Below are 17,159 nucleotides of genomic sequence, written 5' to 3' on the forward strand. Positions count from 1 at the left end.
ATCTAATTAACAAGTAAAAAGATATATATATATATATATATATATATATATATATATATATATATATATATATATATATATATTTTGTATTTCAGGTTTTTGGTTAGTATTGCTGGACATCAAGCTTGTATAGTCTATAGTAATAGAACAAACTGCACCTCTGTTTAGTTTTATTGTTTATATGCCACGTGCTTTGAGTTTTTTTAGGCTTATAAAAATCAGATGAACATTTCATATAGAGAGACTGCGGATCTGTGCCCTAGCTGTACCAATACATTAAAGCAAAATGAAAACTAAAAAAAGAAAAAAACACGTTAAGAACTCACAGCAAAATCGGAGATGAAGCTCCACAGCTGAACAGGCTGGTTGTAGGTGGGCTCGGTGCGGACAAGGGACAGCGTGAAAGTGAGGCCAGGGTGATCAGCTGACATCACCATCGACGACAGAGAAGTACCTGGAGCAGAGAGGAAAGATCTAACCGTTTGACAAAAAAAACTCCCTCACAGAGTTTGCATGGCTCAGCGCAGTCTCTGCTTGCCATTGCTAGAGATAAACAGCCTGTCACCAGCTGCTGATTTTAAGGGTGAACCTAAAATATATGTCTTTGTCATGGTTACAATGGAGCTCTGCTAGCAGCTATTTCAGGTTCACTGGGTTCAGTTCATGTCCCAGAGTCAAGGCCAGCATTCCTTACCTGGGTGAGCCATAACAAACTGTCCTCTAAATCGTACTTCGGTCTTGAAGTTCACCACCAGGCGACCCTCCTCATTGATTCTCATACTGGTGGGGTACAGGGCACCTGTGTAGTAAAAGCCAACAACATACCTTTAAGTATAGATACCAAAGTTATTATTTCCATTATGTTTCATTTAGCAACACTAATGCTATAATGATGCATTTGTTAAAGAAAAAAAAAAAGTATGTTTGTTGCCAGGATACAAAGCCGATTCTGCAGTGAAACCTGACAAAACTGGTCACCAAAGGGACTGGATGATTGTTGTTAATTTAAGGTGGGTCTGTTATTTAATTGTACTGAAGAAAACTGTACACAGGTTCTACTGTATTTGCAAACAAAAAACAAACAACTTTGTAATCAGACAAGTACATGTGTCTGAAATAGCCATTTCACATTTAAAATCCTCATCTACAAAGCAGTAAACTGGCAAGACTACGTAAAGCACTTACCCTGTAATTCCGACTCTGCGGGGCTGCTGATACCATCATTCCACAAGATGGCGGTGTCGTACACAAATGTGAGTCTGAGCTCTGACTGCAGGTCGAAATGCTGCCAGCCCCCGACTGCCACTGGTGAGTGGAACACATAGGAGACATACAGGGGTACTCGCAGGGTGACATAGGACTGCACCAGATTCAGCACCTGTCACAAAACACACATTTTCAAAATCGTGAGTGAAAAAAGCTTTCATGTTTACCAGTTTAAGACATCCCCACCTTACTTAATCCAGTTTCACAAGTTAAGTCCCCGACATATAACGCTAAATTAGAATACCGAGTTTGAGGATTTTAGAAAGACGAGGCCCCCAACAGTCACGGTGAAGCTGAACCAGGGAGACCAGTCACTGACTGGTAGTTGATACCTGTGCATTAGAGTCGAACAGCTGCTTCAGTCCCACCACTTCCACCAGGGGGCACTATTATCCTTTAGTCCTTGTTAAGGAGTGTTAACATGTTTACTTGCAAAGAAACTGTATCACAGTCCTGTTAAGTGCTCTGCCCTACTCTCTGGTGGGAGTTTCCTGTTGTTCAGGCTCTAGGTGTGTTTTGTTATGTCGTGAAGCTGTTAACTGAATCCATTAACTTCTAGGACAGCAACAGGAGTACTCAACATGTCAACACTTCGAGCTGGAGTGAAGCTGCTTTTACATTCCCATCACACAAGAAAATAAAAAACAAAATAAAAACCTTCAACAAAAGAAACCAGGTGGGTTTGTTTTTACATATGGGTCATTTTCTGTTAATCTAAAAAATAGCTCTCCATTGTCAGGTGTACTTCTTTCAGACTAGTATCTGCTTTCATTTGTCAGAGATTTAACTCTTGTATTGATTTTTTTTTTTTTTTTTTTTTTAACAAAGAGCTACTTATTAATGGCCAACAAACTAATGCTCACAAACTGCAAATGTTCCACAACTGTGCTAAATCAGCAGTGTGCAATAAACAATGGAGGTACCTGTCCGTCTGTGCCAATGCTGCCGCTGCAGTCTGTCAGCAGCTCGGACATGTCGTAGTAGCTGTTGAACTCCCAGAGGCAGGCCTCCAGGTTCAAGTTGCGGTAGAAGCGCAAGGTGTTGGAGGAGCGCAGGGCGCTGCTGTACTGGTACGGGGAGGCCTCGCCGATCACCTCCGGGTTCTTGGTGTTGTCCGTGATGAAGCCGTGCTTGGTCTGGATCTCGTTGTAATCCAGAAGGTTGGAGCACTTGTGGTTGCCCACCCGGGTTCCATCCGGGCTTAGGGTCAGCTCGAAATTGGACATGGGCCTGGTTGAGATCACTGGCAACATTCCTGGAACATTACAATGGGTCATTTGTTAACGGCCTGTCTCAGCTGATAAAAGCAATTCATCTGTGTTGACATCCGTAGGTTTAAACGCTCAAAGCAATTAATTTACATGGACATCCATAACTTTAAACACTCAATCTTGGGTATGTAAGAAACCATGCAAAGTGATGAAAGAAGCAACTAAAATGTTTGTCTACTTGACACGGAGAACTGCACGATTCTTTTGCACTGACCGTCCATGTGGGGCATAGTCACTGTCAGCCTGATGAGGTTGGGGTGGTCCGGGTCCTCTGGGCCAGTGTAACGAATTTTAGCTGAGAACGGCTCGGCACCAACTGTCCCTGGGATACGAGGCTGACAGAGACCTGAACAGCACAGAACAGAGAGGCTTTCAGTCACGTACTGTTCAGGACAAAATAAAACTGTTCACAGGTCAAAAGTTTTTTAATTGACTTTGGTTTATTAAAAATGTAATTTTGTGCATTGAAGGTGTGCAGGTTTTACTCTCAGAAACCAATGACCTTAGATCATTAATCCATTTAGTGCTAACGCTATACAGGTTTTGTAGAACATTTCGCAGTAAAAATTATTTCAATTACAATATTTTTCACATTTATAAGAAATTAGTTGTATTTACCCTTATAAAAGTTTACCATGGTATGTTTACACGGTATTTTTGCAGCTTTACCATGCATTTCCCATGGTTATACTTTGCGTTTACCATAGTTGACCTTGTTTTGCCATGTTTATTAATAAGCTTTACCATACCTTGTTACTCTTTACAAAGCTTACCTATGTTTTACCATGCTTTCACTGAGCTTTATTATGCTTTGCTATGCTTTTACTATGGGAAACTTTTATAAGGGTATATTCGTGATACATATTTTTTTCTTTTCAATTGGACATTTAAAGCCTGTTTCAGTTCTCACCCTCCTCCCTGCTGATGACGAAGATGGGGCTGAGCATCTCTAGACCGGCGTCTCCGTTGGCATTGAAGGCACGAGCCCCGCACTGCACCCGGGAGCCTGCCTGGAAGTAGATGGCGTCCAAGGAGATGGACTTGGTGTTGGTGAAGAAGGTGTTGGTGTCCACTTCGCGCATGGGGCTGGTCACCCCATCCGAGCCGCTAGGGGCGCTCACTAGCCAGCGGTACTGAGTCAGAGTGTCGTTGATGTTCTCCGCGGAGCAGATAGACCCTGTCTTGTCAAACTCAGAGTATTTGGGGTTACAGGCCTGCAGAGGAGGATATGAGCGGTCATAGAGGGAGCAGCAGAATGTTGTGGGCTAATAACATGACAACATTTTCATATTTGTTTATTTATTTAACTAATTTTAATTTATTTGAATTCCTTTGAAGCTTGACCTTGAGTTTGTTTTCCAGATTAATAATGTCTATTAATTTGTACCAGTATTCAGGACACAGCGGACTCACCGTCACACACACAACAGGGTAGCCAGTGGGAGGGTTGGGGTTCTCCTTTGCTTTGGCTGTGTCGTCATACATCAGCAGTGATACAACCTGTGGTACTGATGGGAAAGTGACGTCTGCCACACTGTCCATCTCTTCAATGTACACTATAGCTTTGCTCGTCTGTACAAGGGGAACAGTGCCAAAAATACATTATTTTTATATTACTTTTTTTTTCATACTAACAGCACATTACAGCTTAAAATAGGTATGTATACTAGTCTGAGTAAAACCAAAACATGTACAAATACATTAAAAATGTTTAGCTCTGGTATTTTTTATTTTAAAAATGTGTAAAATCTGGTTATACTGAAATATGCGTACATACATTATTTATTTTACACTCCTCAATTGTCTTTTTTTGCATACTGTACATATACACATGATTTATCTGTATAGCTCAGTGTATTGTGTTGTGGACACAAGCCAGTAGATTGTGAGGTGTCTCTTACCTGGATTTCGGCAACCATGTTCTCATCAGGTTTCATGTGAACAGTAAAGGCTTCCCTCATCTCCCTTTCTCCATCATACAGAACCTCCACTTCCACAAAGTGCTCTGTCTCTCCTTCTTTAAACTCAATGTCTGAAAGGAATAACAGTAGAACAATATATATTCAGGTGCATAAAAAACATACATCACTGTACATTCATATACACATGTATCTAAATGTGACTTCCATATACAATACAATTTCCTTAAATTCATGCTGATTCAGACTACATTCAATTGCGTCCCACTTGTAATAACAAAATATTTTTATTTAATATTATTATGGTCAAATGTTCGCATCAGTGGCTGTCGCTCAACCCTGCTCCTGGCTGATGTGCCTCCTGTGGTCCTCACCTTCAGACATGGGGTTGTAGTCCACCCCAGAGGTAGCAGACCCATCTTTGGTGTGAACCCTCACTATGGACACCTTGGACGTGTCTCCCAGACGCAGCACAGGGATCTTCACAACAACTATTTCTCCAGCCTCCTGAGGCTCCTTAATGCTGTACTTGACTTCAGAAAACTTGATTATTGACTCTACAAATAAACAAACAAAAAAGAAATGTTATGGTGCTGTTTCATGGATTTTTTCAATTGAACTAACTGTTATTCAGAAATGATGCCTCGAGGAAAGGTTTCATTTACTGTCTCCTTCATCTTTTATACTAATCACGGTCTCCTTCTGCTCCCCGAGAGATGCCCCGAATGGAGAGTCGCTTTTTGGTGTTCCGAGCACTAGACGGAATTCCTCTTCTTCCTCATAAATGGTGTCATCTACCAGGATAACCACACAAGGTTTTTCTGTCTGCCCTGAAAACCAAACAAAAACAAAAAAACAGCAAAAAATTAGATTTGTTTAACAGGCTGTACATATGGGCAAAACCTTCTATATCACAGCATTCAAACTGGAAGACCCTGACAGGGAATGTTTTATCAGTGCAACAGGATGTAAAGAATATATGGTAGAGTTACCTGGCAGGAAGAGGACAATGGAGTCGTCAGTGTTGGGCCTCTCATCGTAGTCCATCATGACCTCTGCAGAGCCCTGGCGGGTGTAGCATCTTACTGTCGATTTATAACCGATATCTCCACTGCGATAGACAATCGCGTTGACCTGGATATCATTCTCATTCACAGTGTACAGGGGTTCCTTAAACTGAACCTTGGGCACTAAGAAAATTAATAAGTACAAAAATACACGTAAACAATACTTGAAACTACTGTATGTAGATACTGCTCTCATAATGGCAAATTAATAAGTGTTAGAATAAGGCTGCTCACAGAAATATGCAACAATTTTCAATTTATTTGAATTCAAAACAGAAATTTGAATATCTTCTGCTTATTACAAAAGCGTCGTAAGAGTACTGATCAGTGAACAGCTGGTTATCCAGACTTACAATCAGAAATTGAGTCATTGATGAAGACGGTGGTCTTGCTGGGCTCTCCGAGCACTGCATTCATGGGCATTCGGAGGACCAGCTCGAATGACTCGGGGCCCTCCAGGACAGGCTGGCCCAGGTCATCCAGGATGGTGACCCGGAATGTCTGCATCGTGACTCCCGGGGCGAAGTCCAGATTCCTGCTGATGCCCACATAGTCAACTCCGGCTGTGAGGGAGACATAGTGAAGCTCTTACATGGGGTACAAGGGGGTCTCAATATTGCAGTGATTTGGGTCAATAAATCATCCCGGGGAAAACACCATCAGGATCAATGTCAAGGGGCTGTGATCCTTAGATCATAGTTTAGATCATAAAAATAAACTCCAGGATCTCTTAGTGCCAACGCAAGGAAATGACCCACCTTCAGCAGACACAGGCTCAGTTTTCCTGGAGCGCACAGTGACGGTGGCTGTCTTGGACAAATCAGTTCCCGTTCTCCAAACACGCACCTCCACGTAGCCAGAGCTTTCATCAACCACGTACTCTGTGTCGCCAAAGTAAAATGAAGGTTCTGTCAGAAGAAAAAAAAAAGAAAACAAGCGTCAGTGTTTATTTATTCGATTCACATCAATTCGATTCAATTGATTCACATCAATTAGATTGGCGTCTCAGAATGTCTTAACTATAAAATTGTGTCTCGAGGACAGTCCATGTCTGATCGTACCCTAATACAGAGTGTGCACTGGGGCCACACTGTTAGATTAGATGTAAGACTCCATGACCTTGTCTGCTTTGTGGTATTAAATATCTCATAACACTAGTCAAAGAACATTGACCCGGAGCACTGCCTAGATTCTCAGTGTTCCAACCTCAGTTACTGGGATCAGGACATTTTAGGAAGTGAGGAAAAATAACTAGACAAATTAAAATGTAATCAGGTGAACTGCATTACAGCTGCAATTATCTGCAGTGTATACTGTACAGCACTTTCACAGCATGTTAGGATGTTCAAAGGAAACCTGCATGCTAAAAAAACAACATTTGTAACTTTAACATGCGCTACTGTATTATTTAAAAGCTTGTATTTTGAGGACCAAAGAACATACACCTCCTAAAGCCTTGTAGGCTCTTGAGTGGACTCTTTTTAGTTTTAAATGACAACAGACTAATGCAGAAAATTAAATCTTAAATACCAGGCCTCCCTGAAACAAATCTGAAGCACCTTTGAACCAAGCACAGTAACAGTGCCTGCAAAATGTACAGGAGACAGAGAAAGGCATGTTAACGTGTCATCACCATTTCCTTGCAAGGAGCTTTTCTGTAACAGATCCGGAAGCAAGCTGTCAGGCATAATGTCCTGCCAGCAAGACGAGTCTGACAGGTGAATATTAGGAGACAGAGATCTGCCTGAAAAGCTTCTGTAGTTGGAACATATCCTCTGCTGATGGGCATGTCATTGATACAGCACAATTCAGTGCTTTTGTACTAAGAGGGCTGTTTGCTTACCTAAACTTTTGAAAAGCAGCCAATAAAATAGGTCTATGTGTTTCACACCTCTTATATCACCATACTGGAAATTGATAATGAAAATGAATAGATGTTTTTTTTTTTTTTTACTTGTTTTACTACAAAATAGTCATTGCTTTTACCACTGGTTAAACTATAAATATCTGTATCTGAAGGCAAGTACAGTACAAGTGAGTTTATTCACTAGATTTTAACCTCTGAATAACTTGTTTTAACTTGTATTTGGCTTATGTTATAAGTGAAATAAGGCACTGTTTAGTGATTGCTCTCAATTTTGTTTTCAGTTTGGCACCTATTGATATACTTTGCATACTCTTCCAGATAGCCAGGAGTGAAAAGCAGAGGCTGTCGGTCAGGTAAGGTATAATGGCAGAGTTTGTTAGGAAGTGTACACACTTTGTATAGCATGCCTTGCTGTATCCAGTGCTCATAATCTCTCACATTGGTATAGCACTACATCATTAATCATTCTCACTGTTACTGTTCCACTTCCAGAATAGAATTCCTACAGGAAGGAATTTATAAACCTGCACCTACTGAACTTCTATTATACTGACACAGTCAAAGAGAAAGCACACTCTGCATTCTTCAACACTATAACCAGAGCTGTGTGCCTCTGTGCAGTGGCACAGACAGTGACGGGATAGTTCAGGGCTAAATCCTTAACTCAGCAGAGCACCCATCAAACAGCTGGCTGAAGCTACTGATTCACTGGCAGGCAGCTGAAAAGATCCCCTGTGCAAACTACAGCACAACTGGCTCGGGTCCAGACCACGTCCCTTAACCACCCAAGCAGACCACCTCGCTGTTAAGCTGCAAGCAGTCACTGCCAAGACAGTGAGCTGAGACACTGCACAGTCTGAATAAAAGGACAGCCGTGGCAAACTCATGTTACTCATGTCACTTCCAGACCTACCAAGACGATGCTGCCCTGGGTTAATGTGAAATCATTCCCCTGAAAGTCTCAAGTGTTGGCTTTTTTAAAGGCTTGGAACGCCTTCACGGTCATCTGTCTCTGGTGATCTGATGAATGCAAGCCGATGGATATATTGAAATGTCTCTCTCTTGTTTAAGTATTGCTAGGACATTTCAGTTTACTGTTCTGCTTTTAAAATAGAATTCCTACAGGAAGGAATTCATAAACTCAAACTAACTTCTTTACCCCACATAAAACCCCATATGGAAAATATGGTAGTATTCCATAGAATCATATGTCATTACCCAGAATACCACATATTACAAAGATGTTTTGAACTACAGTATTGCATTATTGATTTTTGTATGGATAAGACTTTTAAATATAAAATAAAAATATATCACTGTAATAAAAATAATAAAATTAATTAGCAATGGAAGTTCAAGATCGAGAGGTAACTTGACCAAACGCAAAAACAAACACACAGTCTCATTTAGGCTAGCCCAATAGGGGCCTATACAGTTGAAGTTGCACAATTGGCTTGGGACACGGTTAAGCAGGACTGGATACCAGGGGTTATCATTCAGATAAGGGTGCAAGGGTCCTGGTGCACTGTCTACCAAATCTTATTTAAAATCAGAAATTGACTGTTTTTTTTTTTTTTTTTTTTTTTTATTGATAACACACAATCTAATGAGCTTTGTTTATCTGAACTTTTTCTAAAGCTTGATATGATCTAGAGCCCACAAAATGAAACATTAAGCAGCTGCTGATCTTCAGATCTTTTAAACACGAGCTTCAGGATGGCTCAGCGGAGCTCCCTAAATCCTGACGATTATACCTAAGCGCTCAGTGCCTCAGAGAATACTAGACTGAGCTAGACTGGGTTAAAGTTTTGAATCATAGTCTAGACTGAGACATAAAGCTGGTGACAGTGTGGGCTCGCTGTAGTTATCTTTTTGAGTGTTACCAGATGTATTGTTCCAGCCACTACAAAAGCATGTTCATCAACACTCATTTTTAAACATGTCTATAGATTATTTATTTGAAGGTTAACAAGGATTTAGATCTTCGCTGAACCTCAAAGTCCTAATTTGTAGTTTACAATTTAAGTTAATATTCTATTACAACCCCCTGTTTTAGCTATCACATTGCCAGATGTCTGGGAGTGTGTACTTTATATTTGCTAGGTCTGAGATGTACAGTTTTGACAGAAACACATTGTAGCAAACACATATTTTCATTAAAAAAAAAACAAACAAAAAAAAAAACGTTCTATCTGGTACTAGATTAAAGGAAACTCAGTTGGCAAGCCTTGACTTCTGGATAGTGTTGCACTTCCTTGGTCATTTCAACTGGGGAGTGAAACTGTCCCCACCCCTTCAACACCTTCGTTCCAGCCATTAACAACCACAGTATTTTTGCATGGTATTTTTGCAGTTTTACCATGCTTTCCCCATGGTTATACTATACATTTACCATAGTTTACTGTGGTTTGCTAATATACCTTGCTGGTCTATGCTATGCCATGATTTCACTATGCTTTATTAGACTTTTGCTATGCTTTACTATGATAAACATTTATAAGGAAACATGAAGTGAAACAGCAACAGACTTCTTACAAATGATGAAAGCAAACTAAGAACTTTCCTTAACTTAGCGTAGCACTGGTTATCATGTTTTAAAGTGGAAATATCTGTTTTGAGACCTTCATAGTGAATGAAGTGCACAAATGTATGGAATTATTATTTATATAACTTCAACCACTTTAATGGATAAAACTACTGAGGGAGTATGGAAAATCAGAAACCACATAAAATGCTTTTGTTTTCCGTTTCAGACAAAAAAACAAAAAGCATTTTATTCCAAGTTATGGCACCATGAAATTACTTGCAAGGGATTAAATTACAAGTGAATGCTAAAGGTGTCTGCGCACACTAAATCATGGCATGAAAGACCAAAGCAGATGGAAAGATTCCCACCTATGCCCCCCCCCCACCCCAGGTTCACAAAAAAAATATTTGATTTGTCACATCTTTTGCGCCCATTTGTCACTTTGCACCCATCTCAAGGCAATAAAGAGTTTAAATGAAGCATATACAAGCAACGTTATATTCTCTGATATTTTATTTGTAGGCTGTAGGGTAAATATTTTCCGATCAGCACTGTGAAAATATGCTTACCTTAACATTTTCCCTTATTTTTCAATGGTTTGACATGTTTTACCTGAAACTACAGAGACAGTTGTCAAAAGTGATTTGCTCACTAGAAGCTTTATGTGACCTTGTAACACTGCATATTGTTGTGTCAAAAGCTGGAAAGAGCTTAAAAAACTGAGGAGACAGAACTCCCAAGGCTGACTAGACTTTAGTCTTTTTGTGCTTGTGCTTGCAAGCGTATATCATGGATCAGGCCTGATCATTATTTGGTTGCCATAGATACTCCTAATAAGGTGCAAAAAGCTGACCTGTTAAGATCTGGTTTTGTGTTTTGGGTTCTATTTTAATGATGTAAACATCAGCATATCTAAACCACCACTGTTTAATGTTTCCAAATAGGGCTGATTTACTGACCCTTATTAACATATGAGGGGTTTACAAAACAGCAGGCTTGGACATTTCAAGGTGGCGGCATAGAGGTCCTGCATTGTTATGATAGAAGCATTACTGGAGACTAATGCTGGCAAATGAGTTTCCAATTTGAACCCAATAAAACATTTTGCAAGCTCAAAGGCCCCAGCAAATACCCTTATAATCTTGTCTAGTCTGCTACAAAGGTAGAAGCGATTAATTTCAACCCAAACAAAAAAAGGCCTTTGAAATAAATGTGCTTAATATGCCCTTTCATCGCTTTTTCAGTTAATTACGAAACACAGCCTGCTGGGGCAACAAAAAAGTAAGCATTTGTCAGAAAGTCTCTGGTTTCATTACTATCTGATTCTGAAGGCTTAATGTTTGTCAATAATCTTTGTACAGGGGCACTGGGGCCCACCTTGACATGTCAGCAACTTCTATTATTAATGGGATACACTGACAGACTTAATATTCTCCACCTACTGAAGCTATAGCATCCAGCCCGGCCTTACTATAACACTCAGGCCTCTGTAACTTGTGTGGCCTAATCCCTACAGGCCAGGCAGTGTAGGTGAGGCTCATCTTCCCTTTTCCAGGGAAACAATATGCTTATCCTTTACAAGGCCCGGGATGCAATTGTAGCTCTCCTGATTGCCCATTTTGGACTGTCTCTAAAGCCTGTCTTACCTTGTTCGCCAAAATCCACATTCTTGAGATTCACTGGACTAAAGTCCTGTTTTCAGGCAATAATTATTTCAAACACACTGAGCTGTTCCTAGATCTTTCTTTCTGCCCTCGTTGAGTTTATTCATAAAATTAAATACCTCAGTCAGATCGCACAAATACTGTAAAACAGAATAAATTAATACAAACTTTTTTTTAAGTTAGTTACTGTTAAATCTTGTGAAAATTGTCTGAAACTGTGTTTGACAATAACATATCACATATAAAAACTGACAGTTTACAAATCTATGCATGATTCCGACATTTTTTAGAAAAAGCAATCTTAACACTACCAAGAGGCCAAGTTCAGTTTGGGATAACAATAACAATCATTGCTCTACTGTAGGTAAACTAAAGGGTCGTGTGCTATTATTTTTTAAAACAAAACAAAACAGAAAACATTTTTGGAATAAATTGAATGCTTCTGAGTCACAACAAAGCTGGTGTTCAGTTTCCAAGTCTTAGCTGCCTTTCTTCCCTTTAAGCGCTTAAATTATTCATCCAGTATCTGCTTATCTAATACAGCAGAGGTAGCCAAACCACTGATCCCGGGCAGTTCAAGTGGGCTCCCGGTGAAATGCTGGGTGACGCACACTTCGCAACTCAAATGAACTATAGAAAGTAATAAATGATAAATAATAAATGAAAAGAAAAAGAGAAAAAGTAAAAATTAACACAAGTTTATTATTCTCTGTATCCCTTTGTGTTTTTTATTCTTTCTTCTCTCCACTTCTCTATCTTCAGTTTTTTTGCGCCTTTATGTTCACTGCAAGGACTTCGACACCGCTTGCTGGCGCATGCGGATTTCGTCACCTCGAGTGAAAGCTGGATGTTGAAAGTGAATTTCATCATTTTAAATTAAGTGCTCACTCGTTTCGTGGAGACAATGGCATTGAGCAAACCATCCATGAGTACTAAACGAAAGTATGATGCTTTAACTCAGAATGGGAGGAAGAGTTTGCTTTCACTGAAAACAGTGGTAAGCCCGTGTCTCATCTGCAACAAATCCCTTACACACTGTAGTCCAGGGGTCTCCAACCCTGGTCTGGAGATCCCCTATCAAGCAGGTTTTATAGGTGTCTTTACATAATCAGTGGCTAAAGTTCTGGAACACCTGCTAATCTTGACTAATTAAGCCAAATAATTGGTGTAATTAAGTAACCGAGAACTTGGTTTAAACAAAAACCAGCACAAAACCTGGAGACCCCTGCTGTAGTATGTACAAGGCAAGCAACCTCAAACATCATTATGAAACAAATCACAACAAATTTTCAACTGAATATCGTCCTGGATCGGACTTGAGGAGAAACAAGCTGGCCTCTTTAAAAGCACGTGATGCCCCTTTAAAGTTTAAAGTTATATTGAGCTGACTTAGTTTCTTAATTAAACTCTTGGAAAAGCTTTGCTTGTGAAACAAGATCCATTTTGTTGTTTCTCCCATAACTTGATTGAGACTGTGATTCTGTTACATTGATAATGTAAAAAAAAAGAAAAAGGCAGCTCCTTATTTTTAATTCAAACAGAACATAAAAAGCGAGTTCAGCTAAATTGCTTTTCTCTGATTTAAAATATTAATGACTTGTTGCAAAAATGTTATAAACTGTTTTTCAAATAATAGTTTCCTCTTAATTATGATTTAATAAAATCAATTTAACTTTACTTGCTAAAACTAAAGTTAACTTGTGAGTTTAATTGAACAGAGTTGGCTCCAAAACAAAAGGGGGGTCGGGGGGTACATCACATGATCAAAAATAAACACCGAAAACAAAGAGCACTAGGCATGGAATATCGATCGTACCAAATGTCCTTATTATGATGAATACATCTTTTTATAAAATTGGAATGTTGGCGCTAGACAAGAGAATGCATGTTTAAATGTTACATTGCAGGTCTAAAATTAATATTATATTTACATATCTTACGTCTCATCATGAGCATGTACTGTAATCACTTTCAAAATAAATACAGTGCATTTGTCATTCACAAAGCGCTCAACTGTATTTAATACAATAAAACTTCTTTTCTTTTTAACACAGCATTCAGATCTTCAAGGGAAGAGCTTGTCAAAAAGAATTCTTACAATAAAATGTGTCTTTTAATGTGGTGTTTTTGGTGAAATCAGGCCAGGCAGTTATCGTATTTTGTTTCATAATAACTGAATATATTTTATTTAAAATGCATAATACATACAGTATAAATGGAAATAATGGAAAAACACCATAGTGTTACATTTAAAGTAAACAATAAACAGTACAATAAAAATCACACAGAAACTGTAAGACTCACTGCAATGTTCTCTCTTGTTCTTGTGTATTTTGCTGCCGTCAAGAGATAACAACTACTGTACTGCACAGAGTAAGTGCAAGATTTGTTATAATGTTCGAGACATTGCTAGTATTTAAAATGTCTTGCTCGCAAACATTTCATATTTTACAGTATGTGTCTTGTGGCTCTCGGCCATATGAACATTTTGGCATGCGGCTTGTAGGGTCAGGAAGTTTGGCCACCCCTGTAACAGAGGAAATGGCTCATTTGTTAGATGCAGAGAGGCATCAAAAGCTATTCTTCTAATCTTCCAGATTTTAGGTTTTTAAGTACCGCCTCTGATTTAGAGCCCTCTTTAATTTGCTGAAGTCACATTTCATTTTCTTAAGTAATCTCAAGTTTACAAATATATTTCCTCTGAATGAAAGCCATTCAGAGTGACCTGCTTCAAACTCCATTGACCTGTGTGGACGACACTTGTGCCTGTTTTGTTTAAAAGGTTTAAAGGAAAGCTTTTATTTTTAAAATGTCCCTAAATATTGAAACCGCCCTGATTCTAACAATGGCTTCCTTTGTTTATTCAACTCACAGGAAATCAGACAACTTGTTTAAGCACAAAACACCAGCTTGTAATCTAGGGCAGGGGTTTCCAAACTGTGGGCTGCTAGAACAATGACATTCAATGTATGTTTTTTTTTTATTTATATAATAAAGAAAAGCAACATGAAGAAAACAATAAAATTCAAAATTAAAAGAAAAAAAATCAGTTTAGATTACTTTTATTTACAGTGTTACAGGTTTAAAAATGTTTTTCATTTGTCATTTTTCTTAAGGAGTGCTAATAGTGGTCTGCAGTGCCTAATGCAGCTGAACAGACAGGCCTCAAGTAAAAAAAGTTTGGGAACCCCTGATCTGGGCCAGGACCTTGCATTGTTCTCTGATTCGTGCTAAACAGTTCTCCTCCCAAGAATAGAAACATCTTCACAGCAGCAGCTTATGCATTACAAAGATCTGGCTCCTGTCTAAGGTATTAAGACATTCACTTACCAGGTAGGCAGTTGTATCTTATGTCAAGTACTCATGCCAAACTGATTGTCTTTTAAATTAAAGGTTTTCAATTCCAAATAGATTTGGTATCTCAAAATATTCTTCCCAGTGCAGACCATTAAGGTGATCAGAGATCTCAGGTACAGTATTTTTATTTTACACCCAGTTAGAATCCTTCACATGAATTCTGTATTTAAGTTAATTAATATTTTGTTAAAACCATTGTTCAAATCTAAAGCATAAAGTTGGCAAACTGGACTAAAGCTGGTGCTGCTGTGGCCGCTGCCTATACTGCAAGACGGAGCATGCACCAGAGGAGCCATCCTCCTGGGTGCAAGATGAATCAAGAACAAAACTCCAGATCCACAGTTACTGACATGAGATTAAACAGATTCCTAGCACAAGTTAATAAAAATCCCTTACAATAACCGGTGCCCACAAATCTGCCTTTTTTGATCCTTAATCCTCTTTTCATTTATGAAACTGATAAGACTTTTTTGTTCCCTTCGAAGATACTCAAAAACCCATTCTCTATAGATACAAGTTCCTGTGTTCATTTGTGTCACGGATTTTAAAATGATTGACAAATTTATCAAGCTTCGGGTTCAATTATCCTTGATCTTATCTCTTTTATAATTTCCTACTGGCACCAGATTTCTCTTTCATTTTTACTTGTCTTTCCTCCCCTCACATTTGGGAACTCTGGCAGGGCTTCAGTTATAGTCTGGGCCAATTATTCTTTATGTTTTTATAGGCTAAAGGGGCACTATATCATGGACTAGAAAGGTTTGCAATTATAAAGAAAAAAAAAGAGGACATGTGTTGACAACTGGATTGTATCTTTAGGAATACCTTAACAAACAGTATTTATCTATTTATCATTGTACTTTGTAATTATTTTTATTAGTGTATATATATATATAATCTGATAAATTAATAGATTTATTATTATATTTATTATGACGATAATAGTACGATGGGGACCGTCTTCTTAAACTGTGAATACTAATATATTAAAGGAAATAGGTGGGATGTCACTCATTTTTGGCAGTGGTTTTGTAACTAATAACAAATAAAAAGGCAGTTTGTCATGGAATTTAAAATGTAGTGTTGCGTAGTGATTTATTCAGTGTGAAGCGGCTCATTAGTATGCAAGCCATGCTATACTCTATATATATACACGGTCATGTGATGCTGTTTAACCAATCAGAGGTTGTTATTTTTCCAAGCCATATATATATATATATATATATATATATATATATATATATATATATATATATATATATATATATATATATATATATTATATATATATATATATATAGTTTGTGTAAAAATATTATTATTATTATTAGATTTTTGGTTTTAGTATGCACACTTTTAGAAGATCATACTATTACCGTCATCATAAAATATCATCATAAATCTATTCATTTATCGGATTATTAAAAGTAAAAAGTAAAAAACAGTATTAATTATTTAATGTTTTTTGTGTTGACCAAGCTTGACTCCTTTGAACAAGAAATGACACAGCTCTCTGACCTGTAACTGTAGCAAAAACAATATAGCTGCTGAATCAACTAGCAAAGTATAACAAGGACCACAACAAACAGCAGAATAAAGAAGCTGGGAAGAAGCTATCAGTCAGTCACATGGATAATTACACACGCAAGGCTTTGGTCTTTTGTCTGGTATCAGCCTCTCTAACAACAAAGACACTGCCAACAGTACGAAGGCTTCACTGTTGCAGGTAATTTATTTGCCAGTAATTACTTTGTCTGTTGATGTCTGTTCCCATTCTGCTACTGACATGAGTGCTCAGCATTTTGTGCAATTCAGAGTAGTTTAATGTTATAGTCAGGAATAGTTGGAAGCACACCTTCCTCTCTATTGTTTGGTGCTAGGGGACTGCCCCTTGGCCCATTATTATTATTATTATTCATTTCTTAGCAGACGCCCTTATCCAGGGCGACTTACAATTGTTACAACATATCACATTATACATTATTTCACATTATACAGATATCACATTATTTTTACATACAATTACCCATTTATACAGTTGGGTTTTTACTGGAGTAATCTAGGTAAAGTACCTTGCTCAAGGATACAACAGCAGTGTCCCCCACTGGGGATTGAACCCACAACCCTCTGGTCAAGAGTCCAGAGCCCTAACCACTACTCCACACTGCTGCCCTATACTGCGGCCCATCTTTCAGCAATCAAATACTCAAGCTCACACTAC

At 38.5% G+C, this 17,159-nt stretch overlaps 1 protein-coding gene across 1 annotated transcript in view; it reads right to left on the bottom strand.

Annotated features, from left to right (window-relative positions):
* Window positions 1-17,159, bottom strand: part of LOC117409260 (FRAS1-related extracellular matrix protein 2-like) — a 61,845-nt gene that overhangs the window by 12,370 nt on the left and 32,316 nt on the right. Inside the window, exons 7-19 of the mRNA XM_058999299.1 lie at window positions 6,282-6,431; window positions 5,877-6,086; window positions 5,449-5,646; window positions 5,122-5,286; window positions 4,831-5,013; window positions 4,439-4,569; window positions 3,951-4,109; window positions 3,448-3,751; window positions 2,752-2,883; window positions 2,190-2,521; window positions 1,186-1,378; window positions 695-799; window positions 327-454 (exon numbers count right to left, since the gene is read on the bottom strand). Coding sequence (XP_058855282.1) covers window positions 327-454; window positions 695-799; window positions 1,186-1,378; window positions 2,190-2,521; window positions 2,752-2,883; window positions 3,448-3,751; window positions 3,951-4,109; window positions 4,439-4,569; window positions 4,831-5,013; window positions 5,122-5,286; window positions 5,449-5,646; window positions 5,877-6,086; window positions 6,282-6,431 — 2,390 coding nt within the window. The remainder of the gene's footprint in view (window positions 1-326; window positions 455-694; window positions 800-1,185; window positions 1,379-2,189; window positions 2,522-2,751; window positions 2,884-3,447; window positions 3,752-3,950; window positions 4,110-4,438; window positions 4,570-4,830; window positions 5,014-5,121; window positions 5,287-5,448; window positions 5,647-5,876; window positions 6,087-6,281; window positions 6,432-17,159) is intronic.

The sequence above is a fragment of the Acipenser ruthenus genome, chromosome 2 (genome assembly GCF_902713425.1).
Source record: "Acipenser ruthenus chromosome 2, fAciRut3.2 maternal haplotype, whole genome shotgun sequence".
NCBI lineage: Eukaryota > Metazoa > Chordata > Actinopteri > Acipenseriformes > Acipenseridae > Acipenser > Acipenser ruthenus.